This window comes from Eretmochelys imbricata, chromosome 5 (assembly GCF_965152235.1).
Source record: "Eretmochelys imbricata isolate rEreImb1 chromosome 5, rEreImb1.hap1, whole genome shotgun sequence".
Taxonomy (NCBI): Eukaryota; Metazoa; Chordata; order Testudines; family Cheloniidae; genus Eretmochelys; species Eretmochelys imbricata.
In genome coordinates, this window is record NC_135576.1 from 16,404,532 (window position 1) to 16,423,584 (window position 19,053).

The following is a 19,053-nucleotide window of genomic DNA, read 5'->3' on the forward strand; positions in this document are numbered from 1 at the left end:
TGTTACTGTCAGATCAATTAGCCTCTGTCTACTTTTAGCTCCTTCCTTGGCACCTCTCTAATGCAAAGATCACAGTTTTCTATATGACAGCAAGTACATGGGCTGTCATTTACAACCATGTTTTCTGCCTTTTTGTAGAGCGTTGAAATTTTATATATAAAGAACAAAGAGACTTTCAGTCTGAATGACTTTCAGTTTAGGTTAAGATAAAAAAACCCAAAAGTAAAGTCTCTGGGAGAGAGCACTGTGTGGGTCTCATTTGTATGATTTGAACATAACATGAAGTGAGCTGTAGCTCACGAAAGCTCATGCTCAAATAAATTGGTTAGTCTCTAAGGTGCCACAAGTACTCCTTTTCTTTTTGCAAAGACAGACTAACACGGCTGTTACTCTGAAACATGGCTGACAGTGTCGTAGACAAACCTTTTGGAGAATTAAAGGTGCAGTTAACACAGTACCTTAACAATGACATAGCTATGTCCATGTCTAGAATTTGATCTTCAAATATTTCACAAAAGTAAACTTTAGTCTAAAATGTCATTTACCCTGCTCCCTTCCAAACTGGGTTACTAGGTGCCAAAAAGCCATTATCAAGAAAGAAGGCTATGCTGGTTAAAAAAAACAGCCTGTTTTAGAGGGGAAGTGAAAGCAGTTGTAAAAAATAAAATATAACCAGTAGAAGGAAGGGGAAGTTGATATTAATGAATATAAATCAGATGTTGAAAACTGACAAGGAAAGCGACTCAAGGAGAAATTTATGGCTATCAGAATTAAGGACAAGAAGAAGGAGTTTTTAAAATATATTAGGAACAAAAATAATCCAGACAATAATATTGGTCTGCTACTAGATGGATATGATAGAATTGTCATTAATAGTGCAGGAAAGATAGAAGTGTTCAATAAATATTTCTGTTCGTATTTGGGGAAAAAACAGATGGTACAGTCTCATCATATTGTGATAACATTCTTTCCATTCCACTAGTATCTCTGGAGGATATTAAACAGTAGCTACTAAAATTAGACATTTTAAATCCTCAGATCCAGATAAGTTTTGTCCAAGAGTTTTAAAAGAGCTGGCTGAAGATCTTGATGGACCAATTAATGTTAATTTTCAATAATACTAGGGAGGTTCCAGAAGACTGGAAGAAAGCTAATGTGTCAGTGTTTAAAAAAATAAACTGGATCACATGGGTAATTATAGGCCTGTCAGTCTGAGATGGATCCTGGGTAAGATAATGGAGCAACAGGCATGAGACTTGATTTATAAAGAACTAAAGAAGGGTAGTATAATTAATTCAAATCAACATGTGTTTATGGAAAATAGATTCTGTCAAACTAACTTGATATTTTTATGAGCTTACAAATTTGGTTAATAAAGGTTATACTGTTGCTGTAATAGACTTTTTAAAGTGTTTGACTTGGTACCACATGACATTGTGACTAAAAAACCTAGAATTAACATGACACATCTTAAATGGATTAAAAACTGACTAACTAATAGGTCTCTAAATGCAAATGTAAACCAGGAATCGTCATGGAGATGGTCAGTTTCCAGTGGAGCCCTGCAGGGATTGGCTCTTGGCTCTATGCTATTTAACATTTTTGTCAATAACCTGGAAGAAAACCTAAAATCATCGCTGATAAAATTTGTAGATTACACACAAATCAGAGGAGTGGTAAATAACACAGAAGACAGGTCACTGATTCAGAGCGATTTGCATTGCTTGGTAAACTGCGCACAAGCAAACAATATGCATTTTAATACATCAAAATATAAATGTATTCATCTGGGAATAAAGAAGGTAGGCCATACTTACAGGATACGAAACTCTATCCTGGGAAGCAGTGACTATGAAAAAGATTTGGGGGTTATAGTAGCTAATCACCTGAACATAAGCTCCCAATGTGATGCTATGCCACAAGAACTAATGTGATCCTGGGATGCATAAAAATCTTGAGTAGGCATAGAGAGGTTATTTTACCTCTATCTTTGGTATTGATGCGACTGCTGCTGGAATACTATGTCCAGTTCTGGTGCCCACAATCCAAGAAGGAGGTTGTTGGGGACACTGGGGCATGGCCACTAGGTAACTCGAGGGGATGGAAGACGACGAGTGTCGATGAAGCCCCCTCGCACTAGGCCCAAGTGTCCTTGGCCCCCCCTCCTGCCTGGAGGTACTCGCAGCAGCTCTGCGTACTAGGCCCAAGTGTCCTTGGCCCCCCGCGCCTGGAGGCACTCACAGCAGTTATGCTGAAGATCTGCAACAATATGTTGCAGAGTCAGACTGCCTGAAACTAAACAAGGCCAAACAGGGCAGATATGGAAGAAAAATGCTGAATAAAGCAGCTTTATGTATAGTTTAACAAATGATACAAAAAACAAGGGAACTAGCTGGTAACTGGATTGGCTGGCTATATGGATACTTAAGGCAGCTTGCTATTGGATAAGTATGCTGAAGAAAGGATGTATAAAAGTCTGTGTAACTTCCTGCTCTGTGTGCAGGATTTGAGATTCTAATCTCCCTGTACCTTTTTGAAGCTTCAAATAAACTTTTCTGCTTCTCCACCCCGTTGTGATTATTGGGTGAAGCACACCGGGTAGCGAACCAACCCCTGCTGTTGTTTTACCTCTCGGCACTGGGTGCTGGCAACAAGGTTGATAAATTGCAATGGGTTCAGAGAAGAGCCCCAAGAATGATTAAAAGATCAGAAAACATGCCTTATAGTGACAGACTCAAGGAACTCAATTTATTTAGTTTAACAAAGAGAAGTTTAAGGGGTGAAATTATTCCAGTTTATAATTACCTATGTGGGGAACAAATATTTGGCTCTCCAATCTAGCAGAGAAAGCTATAACATGATCCAATGGCTAGAAGTTGAAGCTAGACAAATTCAGACTGGAAATAAGGCATAATTTTTAAATGCTGAGAGTAATTCACCAATGGTTTACCAAGGGTCGTGGTGGATTCTCCATCACTGACAATTTTTAATATCCAGATGAGATGTTTTTTCTAAAAGATATGGTCTAGGAATTATTTTGAGGAAGTTCTATGGCCTGTGGTGTATAAGAAGTCAGACTAGATGATCACAATGGTACCTTCTGGCTTTAGAATCTATGAATCTGTGGAACAATCCTGTTTACATATTTTCAGTTAACTCTTCTTTTGTACAGCTATACAAATCCATGTAGCACTTTCCTAGATAAAGTTCCAGTAATGTACAACTGAAAAGCTCACACTAGATGCGTCATTTGTGCAATGAAGAGTGTGGTTCTTGGTTTAACAAATAGTAGCAATCCTACGTACAGCTAATCCAAGTTAGACTGACTTTATAACACGCCAATAGCTCAGAGATGGGCTATTCAGTTTACTGCACTGAATGCAGCACATATGATTACCTGCCATGTGAGCAGGTGGCATATGTGTGCATTCTGTGCAAAGAGGTCATAGTCCTCAGAGACTCAGTATAGGCTCTTGAGACCAGAGTGGCTGAACTGGAAGAGCTAAGGGAGACAGAGAGGTACATAGATGAGATTTTCTGGGATGCAGTAGAGCAGTCCCACCCGCAGCCTGACAGCCGCTGTGCTTTTGGGGAGGATGAAAATCTTGGGGAAGGAGAACATTAAACTAGAGCAGAGGGAAACAATCCTAGAGTTGGGACCCTCCTTCCAGATGATATCATGGTATCCTTTCACACTGAGGATATCTCTCCAGGGGAGGGAATCCCAGTTATTAGAAAGAGACAGGTAATAGTAATGGGGAATTTGATCATTAGAAATATAGATAGCTGGGTTTGTGGTGACCAGAACAACATGGTGAATTGCCTGCCAAGTGTGAAGGTTGCAAATCTCTTGAGACATCTAGACAGACTTATGTGCAGTGCTGGGGAGGAGACAGTGGTTGTGGTACACTTAGGTACCAGTGACATAGGGAAAGGTAGGAGAGAGGTCCTGGAGACCAAATTTAGGCTGCTAGGTAAGAGATTAAAGTTCAGGACTTCCATGGCAGCATTTTCTGAAATGGTTCCAATGCATGCACAGGGTCCGTAAGACAGGCAGAACTACAGGGTCCCAATGCATGGATGAGATGATGGTGTAGGGAGGAGGAATTTAGGTTATTAGGAACTGGGGAACCTTTTGGGAAAGGAGGAGCCTATACAGGAAGTGTGGGCTCCACCTAACCAAAAGGGAACCAGATTGCTGACATGTAAAATTAAAAAGGTCATAGAGGATTTTTTAAACTAAGGACTGGGGGGGGAAATATGACAGGTGTGGAGGAGCACATGGTTTGGAAAGAGACATTCATTAGGGGTAGATCTATTAACGGGGATTTTCTATATCCTAGTAAAGATGGGGTGATAGAAGTAGACAAAATACAGGTACGAACTGAATACAAACAGTCAAATGAAAAAGAATTCCATCCAATTACATCAAATCAAAGCAGACAACTAAAAAGTGACAAATTGTATAAGTGCTTCTATACAAATGATAGAAGTCTAAATATGAAGATGGGTGAACTACAATACCTAGTATTAAGTGAGGATATAATCGGCATCACAGAAACTTGTTGGAATGATAATAATCAATGGGACATGGTAATATCAGGGTACAAAATATATAGGAATGACAGAGTAGGTTGTGCTGTTGCAGGAGTGGCACTATATGTGAAAGAAAGCATAGAGTCAAATATACTAAAAATCTTAAATGAATCAAACTGTACCATAGAATCTCTATGGATAGAAATTCCATGCTTGAATAATAAGAGTATAGCAGTAGGAATATGCTACTGACCACCTGACCAAGATGGTGATGTTGATTGTGAAGTGCTCAGGGAAATTAGAAAGGCTATTAAAACAGAAAACTCAACATTAGTGGGGGACTTCAACTATCCCCACATGGATTGGGTACATGTCACCTCAGGATGGGATGTAGAGATAAAGTGTCTAGACACCATTAATGACTGCTTCTTGGAGCAGCTAGTCTTGGAACCCACAAGGAGAACTGGTTGCCAGAGGATGTTGTGAAGGCCAAAAGTATAACTGAGTTCAAAAAAGAATTAAATAAGTTCCTGGACGATAGGTCTATCAATGGCTATTAGTCAGGTCATGTCCCTAAACGTTTTGCTGCCAGATGCTGGGACTGGACAACAAGGAATGGGGGGTCTTGCTGATAGCCCTGTTCTCTTCATTCCCTCCGAAGCATCAGGCATTGACTACTGTCAGAAGACAGGAAACTGGGCTAGATGGACTATTGGTCTGGCCCAGTATGGCCATTCTTATGTTCTAAATTACAGGTTGTTTTTTCAAAGTTTCCACCACAGAAAGGATATAGGCAGAGGTGGCCAACCTGAGCCTGAGAAGGAGTCAGAATTTACCAATGTACTTTGCCAAAGAGCCACAGTAATAGGTCAGCAGCCCCCCATAAGCTCCCCTGGCCCCCAGCACCTCCCACCCACTGGCAGCCCCGCTGATCAGTGCCTCCCCCTCCCTCCCCAGACCTCCCAATCACCTGTTTCGTGGCATCCAGGAGGCTCTGGGGGGGAGGGATAGGAGTGAGGGCACGGCAGGCTTAGGGGAGGGGGGTGGGAAGGGGTGGAGTGGGGGCAGGGCCTCTGGCAGAGCCGGGGTTGAGCAGTGATCACCCCCCAACACGTTGGAAAGTTGGCGGCTGTAGCTTCAGCCCTGGAGTCGGTGCCTTTACAAGGAGCCGCAGATTAACTTCTGACGAGCCGCATGTGGCTCCAGAGCCCCAGGTTGGCCACCCCTGATATAGGGCATTATTTACTTCAGCGAAATTACACCAGGAATACATTTGGCCCAGTACATTTGGGCTGTGGCTTGTATGTTAAGTTTCAGCCTGAGAATGAATTATAAATCTCTGTTGTATTAATGTCCCTCCCAATTTTCAAATTTGTGTCCAAAACTCTTGACTCACTAGAGCTATTAAAATAAAAGCTTGGAAACTTTTTTTTTTAAAAAATAATGGGAAAAGTGTATGTCCCCTCCCCACTTTTCCTACTCAAATCAGCTGAACTCTTCAAACTTAAAACACAAGCACACTTTAAGGCAGAGAGCAGACCTGAAAAATTTCAGCCTGAAAGGTGACTAACCAAGTTACAAGCAACTGCAAAAGGGTGTTCAGAATGGAAATGTTTACTGTGCCTCAACAAGAGCTGCCCAATGCACTCCAGATATAATGCAGCTGCAAAAAAAAAAAAAAAAAAATCCCACAAAACTTACATGAGAAAGAAAGCTTTCTAATTTAGACTCCTCAGCACCTGCATAATAGTGAGCCCCCATCCATCCAGCAGGGATTCAATTTGCCCTGGTATAGAGGGTCTCATGGTGGGCTGCGGAGGGGTAATCACATGTGAAACAGGCATGGGGAAGGAAGAATCATGTAAGGGAGGGCTGGAAAGAAGGTAGGCCTTGGGATTAATGTTAAGAATCAATTCAGTAGCCCTAGCACTCCATGTAAACGGTGCAGGGGTGCTGTGGCTGGTTGCTATTTCAGCCATAGACCTTTAGATGAATGACTTGAATATCACCTGCTCTGATTTAAATATAGGGTTGCCAACTTTCTAATTGCAGAAGACCAAACACCCTTGCCCTGCCCCCTGTCCCACCCCTTCTCCAAGCCCTTTACCCCCACTCACTCCATCTCCCCTCCCTCCGTCGCTTGCTCTCCCCCACTCTCACTCACTTTCTCATTTTCACCAGGCTGGGGCAGGGGGTTGGGAGGCAGGAGGGGGTGAGGGCTCCAGCTGGGGAGTGCCGGCTCCAGGGTGGGATCAGAAGTGAGGGGTTCAGGGTGCGGGAGGGGGCTCTGGGCTGGGGCAGGAGGTGGGGGTGTGGGAGGAGGTGAGGGCTCTGGGGTGGGGGTTGGGATGAGGGATTTGGGTTGCAGGAGGGGGCTCCAGGCTGGGGACTGGGGCCAAAGGGTTTGTTGTGTGGGAGAGGGCTCCAGGCTGGGGCAGGGGGTGGGGGTGAGGGCTATGGGAATGAGCAGTTTGGGGTGCAGGAGGGGGCTCTGGGCTGGGGCCAAGAGGTTTGGAGTGCAGGGTGGGGGGTTCGGGCTCCGGCCTGGGATGCAGGCTCTGGGGTGGGGCCAGGGGTGGGGGGTTCGGAGTGTGGGAGGGGGCTTAGGGCTGGGGCAGAGATGCGGGAGGGAGTGAGGGGTGCAGGCTCCAGGTGATGCTTACCTGAGGCAGCTACTGGGAAGCTGCGACATGTCTCTGCCACTCCTAGTTGTATGGGTGGCCAGGGGTCTCTGTGCACTGCTGCTGCCCCCACTGCAGGCACTGCCCCTGCAGCTCCCATTGTCCACAATTGCCAGCCAATAGGAGCTGCAGAGCCGGTATTCGAGGTGGGGGCAGTGCGTGGAGTCCCCATGGTTGCCTCTATGCCTAGGACTCAGAGGGAGCTGCCGGCTGCTTCCTGGGAGCCGGGAAGGGAGCCTACCAGCCCCGCACCAACCGGACTTCTAATGGCCCAGTCAGCTGTGCTGACTGGAGCTGCCAGGGTCCCTTTTTGACCCTTTTTGAAGTGGACACCTGGCAACCCTATTTAAATATGATCTTTGCCTTGTAAAACTACCTTTAGGTTACAGTGATTATATTATTGTAACTTGTATTTTGGCTTGTATTCATGTGTTGACCTGGTGGAAAATTTTCAACTGGAATGTTTTTCCTTTGGAAAATATTGATTCATTGAAACTGAAATGTTCCACAGGAACATGTCAATTTTGATTAAATGTCTTTTAGAAATGTATTTTCTCTTTTATTTTATATTTATATATTTTATAAAATAAAATAAAGATAATGCAAATTAAAATTTAAAAATATAAAATAAAACACAAATGAAACAAAAAATCAAAATTTAAACATTTTAATCGACCTACAATGAATTTTTTTTTTTCAATTCAGGAATTTTTGAAATTTGACATTTTTTTTCCAGTTTGGTATACTTCCTTTGGTACACTTCCCCCTTGCAAAAATTATGGAATTTCCCATGAAAGAGAAATTCTGGTTCCCAAACAGCTGTATGAATTTCCTTTCTTTTCCAATATTTCAACCTGCTTCATTTCAAGGAAAAGTGAAATTGTTGCAATGTTTTTTCTTATTAATAAAGTAATCATGACTATATAAATTATGAATAATAATCACTTCAATAGCTATGGCTTCCAGACAGCGACTGGCCTGAGCCAAAACCCAGAATCTGAACAACAATGAACTTTGGAGATATTGGTATCCAGGTCTGAGTTTGGTTGCTTGGGTTTACCCCTACCTGCAGCAAAGAGTTTCTTTTCTGGAATCAGCCTTATTCCTGACCTCATTTCTAGGGTTATTCATGTCTCTTTAATTCTTCTGGAAAAGCTGATTTGCCTAACATAAGAAAGCAGTCAAGTGTAAACTTGGAGGGATCTCTGTGCCTGAAGGGAGCCTGGGATAGGAGTGCTAGGTACCCAGAGGCACATGTCACATTGTTATGGTCAGATTTCGTTATGGACAACATTCAATTCGAAGTAAAATATCCAGGCTTCATTTCTTCAGAAGTTAATTTAAAAGCCATATAGAGAAGAGGTACCCAATCCAGAGTGTGTATTACATCCAGTGTCATGATGACTGGTGTCGTGGTTGCAGGGCTAGCTGTATCTCTGCCCTTTTCTGGTTTCTCTGAGTGCACCCCCACAGGTGTCAGGCATCATGCCTTTACCTATCTTGGGGTGGAATTTTGCAATCCTCCCACTGTTAGACCAGTCTCTGGGCTACAGTACTCTGTGTATCAACCATGTTTACCCTAACCCAGCAGATCCATGTGAGTTTGAGCATCTGTGATTCTTCCTTTCTTGAATCTGTGACCAGTGATGAACAGAGTGACCAGATGGCTTTCCTAAACCCAGGCACTGTTAATTTTAACAGTAGGACCAAAGCATTTAGAGGAAAAGGATTTAAAAACAACCAACAGTCTGCACACAATGTCTGTCTTACCTAAAGTCTGAGCATCTCCTCATGGTAACCTAGGCAGGCCTAACTTCTTCAGATGTCACAGGAGGTCCCTGTGTCTCAGCCTGGATCGGTCCAGTAACTAGTATCCTCTCTTGAGAGTGTGTGTTATAAACCTGATCAAGTTCTTGTGATCTCCTGTGCTCGCAGGTCTTTTTCTGTTTTGGTATTGTCTCTTAAGTCTCATGTGTTTGCTGAGAAGTGGCTAATCTTGAGCCATTCTTTCCATTCCTGCTTGTTTTTCCTGACAACCCGTATTGAACTAAACCAATATATTTATACAGTAAACATCCCAGTAGCCAGGTTAACATACAGTATTCATACATTTATTACAGAGCAGTGTCAAATCTGTCACAACTGGATGTAACTGATTCTCCATCGCAGTTCACACCGTTGTAGTCCAGCTTCCTGACACCTTGGAGATGTCTGCAACTATACACAAAAAGTTACTGGGTGGACACTGGATAATCAGCATGATGAGGTAATTTCACCTAGTTACAGTGATGATTAGTGATTCATAATTAACTGATTATAAAGCCAGACCACTTTCTGATCATCTACTTTAACCGCCTGAGTAACACAGGCCATTTAAATAATTCCTGTTTGAACTAGAACATATCTTTTAGAAAAAGATCCAGTCTTGATCTAAAAATTGCTATTGATGGAGGATCCACCACAATGTAGTGCAGTGAAAATGTCCTAACAGAAGGCGCTGGATATGGTGAAATATATGCTCTCAAGCAAAGCAATGCTGAAGTCAACTGATATGACAAGGGGAGGCAATCTTAAATTGGAACAGTCCTGGGTGGGGACATCCAAGTCTTTTGTCATGGAAGGGGGCTTCTTAGATGGCGCTGCCTGCAGAAGAGGGCTTCTTTGCTTGACAGTGGCTTCAGCTCAGATTTCTTCACTCTGACCCTACATAAAATTAATCCTAGGGTACTTAAGGAACTAGCTGAAGCAATCTCAGAACTGTTCGCAATTATCTTCGAGAACTCATGGAGGATGGGGTGAGGTCCCAGAGGACTGGAATAGGGCAAGCATAGTGCCTATCTTTAAAAAAGAACAAAGAGGAACAGGGGAATTACAGACCAGTTATACAACTTCAATACCTGGAAATATACTGGAACAAATGATTAAACAATCAGTTTGCAAGCACTTAGAGGATAATAGGGTTATTATGAGGAAGAGCCAACAAGGATTTGTGAAGAACAAATCACGCAAAACTAACCTAATTTCCTTCTTTGGCAGGGTTACTGGCCTAGAGGATAGGATGGAGGCAGTAGATGTGCTAAATCTTGATTTCAGAAAGCCTTTTCACAGAGTCCCACGTGACATTCTCATCAGCAAACTAGGGAAATGTGGGCTAAATAAAATTACTATAAGGTGGGCGCACAACTTGTTGAAAGACCATACTCAAAGAGTAGTTATGAATGGTTCACTGTCCAACTGGGAGGGTGGGTGTATCTAGTGGTGTCTTGCAGGAGTCAGTCCTGGGTCTGATTTTTCTTCCTCCTCCTTGTAACAACCTTTTACATGCTTGAAAACTGTTATCATGTCCCCTCTCAGTCTTCTCTTTTCCAGACTAAACAAACCCAGTTTTTTCAATCTTCCCTCCTAGGTCATGTTTTCTAGACCTTTAATCATTTTTGTCGCGCTTCTCTGAACTCTCTCCAAGTTGTCCACATCTTTCCTGAAATGTGGTGCCCAGAACTGGACACAAGACTCCAGAGGAGGCCTAATCAGTGTAGAGTAGAGCAGAAGAATTACTTCTCGTGTCTTGCTTACAACAGTCCTGCTAATACATCCCAGAATTATGTTTGCTTTTTTTGCAACAGCATTACGCTGTTGACTCATATTTAGCTTGTGGTCCACTATGACCCCTAGATCCCTTTCCGCAGTACTCCTTCCTAGGCAGTCATTGTCATTCTGGGATGTCCAGGCCACCTGGCCAGTGGCTTGGCATGAGCAACTCTAAGGTTGGTAACTATGATAACAACCTTGCAGAACCTGTGTGTGTGTGTGTGTGTATGAATGAATGTGTGAATAAATATGAAATTGAATGGAATGTTATAGCTATAACTAACTGCTTACTAAAAAGAAAAGGAGTACTTGTGGCACCTTAGAGACTAACCAATTTATTTGAGCATGAGCTTTCGTGAGCTACAGCTCACTTCATAGGATGCATCATCGGATGCTGTAGCTCACGAAAGCTCATGCTCAAATAAATTGGTTAGTCTCTAAGGTGCCACAAGTACTCCATTTCTTTTTGCGAAGACAGACTAACACGGCTGTTACTCTGAAATCTGATAACTGCTTACTATGATTCTTTCTGTATTCACAATAAATGTGGTATTTTGCCTTTTCCCCTTTAATAAGATCCTGCTGGTTTTTATTTTATTGGTATAACAGTGTGGGGAATCTGATAACAACCTCCAAATATGTTTAAGGGCTCTTATAAAGAGGATTGTGCTCAAGTGTTCTCCATGCCCACTGAAGGCAGAACAAGAAGTAATGGGCTTAATCTGCAGCAAGGGAGATTTAGGTTAGGTGTTAGGAAAAAATTTCTAATGATAAAGGTAGTTAAATTCTGGAATAGGCTTCTGGAGGTTTTTTTGAACCAGGTGGACAAACACCTGTCAGGGATGGTCGAGGTTTATGTGGTCGTGCCTCAGTTCAGAGGGCTGAAGACTTTCTTGAAGTCTCTTCCAGCTCTGTGGTTCTGTATGGAGAGGGGTTTTTGACTCTATCAAGACTTTGATTGAGGTATCGGAGTGGAATGGGGAGAGGAATGGATGGAGAAGGAAGAAGTGCTATAAAATGAGGCGAGAGAGAATGTGGGGGGGGAAGATGGAAAGAGAAAATGAAGGAGGATAAATTAGGCAAGAACTGAGAGAGAGTGAAAAAAACCTAACAAAGGTGTGAGAAATAAACACAGGGAGGGATGCATAGAGGGAAAAGGCTAAAAGAGGTGGTGTGTCTTTTGCGCTTTACACAACAGAAATAATATTGCTCCCAAATATATCTGGATCCCAAAGAACTTCTACACACAAGCATGCAAGCCCTACTTAATAGATACTGCTACTTTGACTGGTTTCTGGCAACTTGTAAAACATAAAATGCAGTGAGCATCACTCCAGGGATCACAAACTATTTAAAGGGTTATTACCTGTGACAGGGTGACCGGCCCCTTTAAGAGTGCCTCACTCAGGAAGATCACAGACTCAAGAGTGGGTGAAGGACAAGAATCCATATGGCTAGCTGTATGTAAGCAGAGACTTGGCTCAGAGGGAGAGGCTTTCAGGATGGCCTTAAAAGTTCTGTTAGATTTGAGCCTTACTTAGTCTTGATCTACTCCTGCAAGTGTGGCAATGCTGGCGAGGATTATGTTGTGGTGGCACTGCTATTAGTGTCTATATGGTAAACTACTTAGTTGTAGTTGCAGAGCTAGTTTAGCAAGTTTACGGTAATCTCTTTTAGACTGTCAGACTACATACAGTAATAAAGAGGAATAGGGTCCTGATAGGACACTACTGTAAGATGTTGTTTTGCTCTGTACGCTAAGGAGCATGTGACTGGTCCAGCGAGTTGCAAACCACGTGATAGCTGAGCAGGCTCAGACAAGAAGCTGAGAGGTGTGGGAGAGAAGCTTACAGAAATCTGACACACACAGACTCTGCTGAATAGGCAGCAGAAGCCACCAGATCTTTCTGCACGCAGCTCGATTGCAAGGCCAGCAGGAAACATGGACTGTGGCGTGATCACCTCCAAGACAGTGCTGCTGCTACTCAGCCTCATCTTTTGGGTAATTTGATAGAAGAACCTCTAGTTTGATAACTTTCCCAGACTGTCCTCTGGCTGGTGCCACTACTAGCTTCCTGTGACAGTCCTCACCCCTTTCTCTCTTCACTGACCTGATTTAACTGCAGATGTTTTCAGATATTCAGGGACTGATCCTGCAGTTCTTACTCAGGCAAAATTCCCCACTGAAGCTGATGGGGAGATTTGTCTGAGTAGGAACTGTAGGCTTGGGGTCAGTATCTGTACTTCTTTTACTGTAAAGAACTTAGTATGCTACATGCTCTAGAAACAAGGTTAATTGTTACGCATTATTACTTCTTATTACTGCCTTGAGAGTGTTAACACTAATATGATCAACTGTCCGTTTTTACTGGGCAAATTAAAGAAAGATCAGAGAGCAATGAGTGACCGTCAGTACAAAGCAGATGTGCCTTAAAGAGGAACTGAAGGGGGATTTGGTATAGAAATGCACATTTAAGTCCATTGATCTACTTTTGTCTCACAGCAAGGAAGCAAACTTGCTAATGTAATTTTGTACACATAACTGTTTTTTTTTCCCAACTAAACTTTTAAAAGTAGTTTTATTAGCGAAACCAAGCGCAAGAGGCTATGTAAAGACAATGAAGAATGTTAACTATAGGCAGGTGGTTTCTGCCTCTGCCCAGAACTGGTCACTTCAGGGTAGTAAGGTAGAGATTTCATATCAGAGTTTTCAGTAATTAAGTGAGATTTTATGAAAGACAGAACGTGAGGACACCAGAGAGTTAGGGGGGCAGATACCCATCTGGTGTAAAGCAGCGTAGCTCCAGCTGAATATTGTGTGATATCAGAGACTGGAGGTGAACTGCCAGGTGGGAAGCAGACTTTCCTCCCTGGGATGTTGGCCATAGATAGGGCTTTCTCCAATTAATGCATGTTATACTATGGTGTAACTCCATTAGTGTTAGCTACACTCTATTTATTTCAGTGTAGGGGAGATCAGAACTGGGCACAAAGTTTCTTATTCTCTTAAAATCTTTAGATAAGTAATGGGCTTCAGTCTCTGAAAAATGATGTTTGTGGTTCATGACTTTATCTGAACTGTAGCTAACACAGTTATTGATCTCTTGCTTTAAACGCTATCACAAAGTTTTTCTTTAAAATTAACTTTTAATTCATGAGAATTTGTAAAATAATTGTTTTTAATAGAAAACAAAATCCTGTGCTCATTTATGAAATTCAGATCAATATAACTGAGTTTTAATTCATTCTAAACTCAAAGAAGAAAGATTTTGATTGATTAGTTTTAAAGAAGAAACATTTAAACGGTGAGGATATTATAATGTTGTACACATTATTTTATCCATTACTTTTGCAAATATATTGGTATCCATGCATGCTAGCCATTTCATTATGCTCTTCTCTGCTGGCTGGAACGAGAACTGATTTCCTGTGCCATAGACCGTATAACACTAAAAGTTAATGGAGATTACTAGGAAAATTAGACCCAAAGTATACACAGTTCTCAAACCCTGGTCGATGAACTCCTTTCTGGTGATCAGGGAGCCAAGCAATAAACAGAATGGGATGATAGAAGGGAAAGCAGGTCCATGAGAGGATTTCATTCTTATAAAATGGTGAATGGAATGAAATGGCTGGAGAACCCCTGCAGCATACTCTACAACCTAGGAAAAGCAGACAAAAATCTTCATATGCTACTTTATGGTTCCGGCTGCTGCACTTCATTTCTGCTCCAGCAGTGAAGCAGTTCAGATCTGTTAGTGCTGGAAGCACTTTCAAGTAAAAATGCAAGTTTCACTGTTCATTAGGCATTGATTTTTGGACTCTGCTGAGCCTGGAGTGTGTCTAGCACCCATAGCTGACACAGCTTCTTGTATACATTGATTTTGGGCTTTCTTAATTTACTTTCAATATGAAACTTAGAAGTTTGAGTGTAGCACACTTGATCATTTCATACGAATGAAATTAATTGAATGGTTATTTTCTGGAGACAGGCAGTCCTGAACCAAAAGCCCAGATCTGGACACTCAGTTCAGATCTAGATCCAAATGTTACATCCCAGGCATATTACCAGGTGTTTTTTTGACTTTGTATGGAGAACATTTAGTTCCGGAACCCAAGACAAATGCATGATATTAAGAGGATCCAATTAAGTGTTTAAGTTTCTGAAGTATGCTCAAATAGAAACAGTGCATTTGGCAGCTTCCTTAGTCTTGCAGCTCCTAAAAGGTTAGTGGACACATATAAATGAACTGTGCAGGTTGCAACATCAAAACCGTTTTACTAAATGGGGGGTTGGCTGAATGAGGGAGCAATGAATCGTGCACATTGTGTTAGGGGACATGACCACGTTTTGGTTAACCAGGACTTTCAGCCAACCGGTTAAAGAAACATTTGGTTAACTAGGGTGTGGTTAAATATGCTGTACTTGTGTACAAAGTCCTTGCTGAAGTGGTTTCATAGAGTATTATGATTTAGTTATATATCTGCTAAGTTTGTGAGTAAAAAATTACTTTGACTTTTAGAACCGTATAGTAGTTTGTCTTTAGCGTTTCTGAAGGTAAAATTGCTGTTAAAAACTGAGAAGTAAAAGTATAGCTGGATTATACAGTTGGTCTCATGGCAGCTGGAGTACTGGACTCCTCTGTGGGTTTATCAGTTTCCAGGGGCACTTCAGACCTCATTTTCCATAAGAATTTTCAGGCTTATAATTTTCTCATCATGTAGAAAGATCTTTGAATAGCTAGAGTTCAGATGCCAATGTTTGCCTCACAAACAGAACATGACATCTTTTTGAAAGTATTAGTCAGGAAAATAACAGGTCAGGGGAGGGAAATGGTTCAGGTTGTATGAATGTAAGTCAAGAAGACCTTGGTGTAAAATTTGTGACCACTACCCTCCACACCCTTTTCAGATCCCTTCACTGTTAACAGTGACCAAGAAGTCCACATAAAAGCTACAGCTTTCAGTCATGATTCTCTGCTATTTTTAGGGATAAAACTCATGTGAGTGTGACTGCAGTAATATAATTTAATGGCAGTAAAGATTCCAGTCAGTATTTTGGGACTTTCCTGCCAAGTGGGAAAGTTTGAGTAATTCAGTAATAGACTGAAAGAAATGAACCGGATAGATCACTTCATTCACAGAAGTGAGCTTTTCAGAAATAAACCCCTTTGTGGTGAGCTGTGCTCAGGGCTTGAAATGTAGCAAAATCAGAAGGAACTCAAGTCCCTTTGTTAAAGTGAAATAATCTATTGATGAATGTACATTGGGGAGGACAGAAGAGATGGAGAATTCCCCTTTTTGAATTAACATTCATACCTTCATTGTGATCATCAATGGAAACCAAAGCTTGGATTTCACAGGCCAAAGTGTCCCGCCCCCCAGAGACATGCATGAAACTCCCATTGACCGACTTCAAGTCATCAGCATTTCTAATGTGAAGCACTTTTCTTCCTCTTGGATCCTTCTATGGATATTTCTGTATTGTCAGTAGTGGGATTGGTGTGCAAATATTAGAGAGAGGGCAGCGTTAAGCATGATGTGTGAAAATGGGACTGACACTTTTGAAATATCAAATGTTTACTAAAGTTTTCAGCATGTGCAAGAGAAAGTGTCCAGATTGAGACTGTGATCCAACAAGCAGTTCAGCACTTGAAAGAAAGGAGGTCAAGAGCCCCGAAACCTGGTGTCTGGTTTTACAGTCCTGTTTTCATACAGTGCATAAAGTAGGAACCATTGAAGTGTGTTAGTTTGCTGTGCAGTTAATTATAATTGCTGTGTGCTGTTTCCTGTTTGAAGCATAGGGAAATGCTGCAGTACTTCATTGTAAGCAGATGGAAATTACCCCTGCTTTGAGAGGAACTACACAATATATGTAGCTCAGATTTACTCCTTTACTGTGTTTGTCTTTATTGGAACTCAAATAACCACCAGCAGCATAAACTTCAGTCTAATTTTGGCTGTTCTTAGGGTTTCCTTGCAGGTTTCTAGCATGTGAGCTTACAGTGCCACAGAGAAGCTCTCCATTCCTAGGCACAGTCTTAGAACATGACAACCTGTTGTATTTGGGTAAGAGAGTGGGGTAACTTGGTTAACATGCTAACTTGTTAATGATTACCATTGTATGTGTTAGTGACTTCAGCTCCTGCAGGGGAAATGCAGAACCTTGAATTCAGGTTTTGGCAGATAGGTGAAGGAGGAACTGATTTTTCAGCTTTTAGAATATGTTAATTTGCGATAGCTTGGTCTTTACATGTAGCTCTGATAATCATCTAAGAACTCCTACAGGATTTACAAACAGCATTTCAATTCGCCTGTAAGCAATACCTCTCTTGCCCAAGCACTGAAAAACTGCACATCTTACCCAGATTGAAAATGATTGTGGGAAATAATTCAACTTACGCCTACATAATAGAAGCTGCAGCTACAATGCCTTGGTAGGAATTACTGTGTAGAGGTGAACTGAAATGCTGTCTAAAAAATGCAGTAAGCCTTGTATAAGATCCCAGATCATTATCGTAATGCCTGTCTACATGTGACTATTACAAATAAAGAGATAACAGATTAGTTTCTCTTTTACTTACTTACCAAAAATACAGCATTAAGTGACTCCCCTAAAGGAGATGCTGATGTCAAAACACATACTGGTATTGCTACTGTGAAGGGGGAGTTTATTGGGAGTTGTGTGTGCTCAGCACCTCTGAAAAGCAGGTCACTTAGTTAAGGGCCCAACCATAGACTGAAATGTCTAACTTTAGTAGCTTAACATAGTCAGGGATACTGGAACAATTTGTATAGTGGGGGTGCTGAGAGCCATTGAACCAAACTGTAAACTCTGTATATGATGGAAACCACTGCAAGCCAGGGGATGTAGCAGCACCCCTAGAACCGCTAGTTCCAGCACCTATGAACATAGTTTCAAATTTTAAAATGTTTAATCTTAATTCTCTCTGCCTCAGATGCACATTTGTGAACAGAAATGATAATGTTGATCTACTTCACATGGGGTCTGGAGAGGTTCAATGTCTTTAAAACACTTGAGATCTTCTCATGAAAGGTGCTGTAGGAGGGCAAGGTAAATTACTATGACTACATCGGACCTTTGCTCAGCTCTAATTAGGAGTCACTTTATTTAACACAGCACCAGCACATCAGGGGTGAATTATTCTCAATTTTATTCCTAGAGGGTTGCACACTTGACACTCAAGCTTCTTCTCGGACCACCTGCCTTTTCAACCCATCCCCACAGCCAGGCCTCACTCCAACCTGTTCCCACAAAACAGGTGGGCCCCTTGGCTTCCCACTCCGACAAGTTCTCCTCCTCCCACTCTCTCTGCCTTTCTTTGCAGTAGAAATGTTGGACAACATACAGGACTTTCAGTGAAGTGGCCCGTGGCACTCTGTGGGCCTGGTTTTAGTGGAAATCAGGCTTTTCTGGTTTTCTGACTTTTTTCACCAGAACCAATATTGTTACACAGAATATTTGCTGAAATATTCTGGAATTAACTTTTGAAAATCACAGCTGGCCATCCTGTTACAGTGCCCTATGAAAGGCTATGAGAGCATATACTGAGTCACAGATAGTTTTTAGTAATGGTAGGGTGGGGGAGCTTCATTTGTGAACACCTTCCCTGCCCACATGACTAGTTCTGGGAAATGTTAAAATGCCTCAAAACCCTTCTGGCATCTTGACATTACTGAATTTCAAACCAGAGCTGAGAAAGTGCTTTGCATTTTACACTAGATGAATCCAATATATTTCTGCATAGAGGAGCTGAGCTATTTTTGTTAAGAGGATTTGTGTCCAGCATCCCTTTAGGGTCTGACCCTGCATTCTTTGTATACCCCAAAACATCCACCAAAATCCAGAACAGGTTTGGATGTGTGCAGGCTCGACTAAAGCTTACTCGAACGCCTCACTCCAAGACACCAGAGAGATTCTGAAAAAAATCCTCCAGAAGAGCTTCAGATTAAAAATTGAGTGAACAGTAAGGACCATGCAGGAGACTTTTGATAATGGCAATTGAATTTGCTTTTGTTAAGTGAGACAGTGTGGTCTGGGGGATGGGTCAAGATATCAGGAGAATGGGTTATTCCCAGTTTAGCTCTGGCTGACTTAGTGTCTGTCTTTCAGCAAATCCTTATTTCTTCATGCCTCTCTTTCTTCATCTGTAAGAATGGGGATAAGTGATATTCCTACATTATTAAAGCCTTTTTGAGATCCTTGGCTGAAAAGCACACTATGTCA

General features: G+C 41.9%; 1 protein-coding gene across 1 annotated transcript in view; it reads left to right on the forward strand.

Moving 5' to 3' along the window:
• Positions 1–12,647: 12,647 nt before the first annotated feature.
• The window catches only part of LOC144264811 (tetraspanin-36-like), a 37,507-nt gene continuing 31,101 nt past the window's right edge, over positions 12,648–19,053 (forward strand). The window contains exon 1 of the mRNA XM_077816671.1: positions 12,648–12,807. Within this exon, the coding sequence (XP_077672797.1) occupies positions 12,748–12,807 (60 nt within the window). The 5' untranslated portion in view covers positions 12,648–12,747. The remainder of the gene's footprint in view (positions 12,808–19,053) is intronic.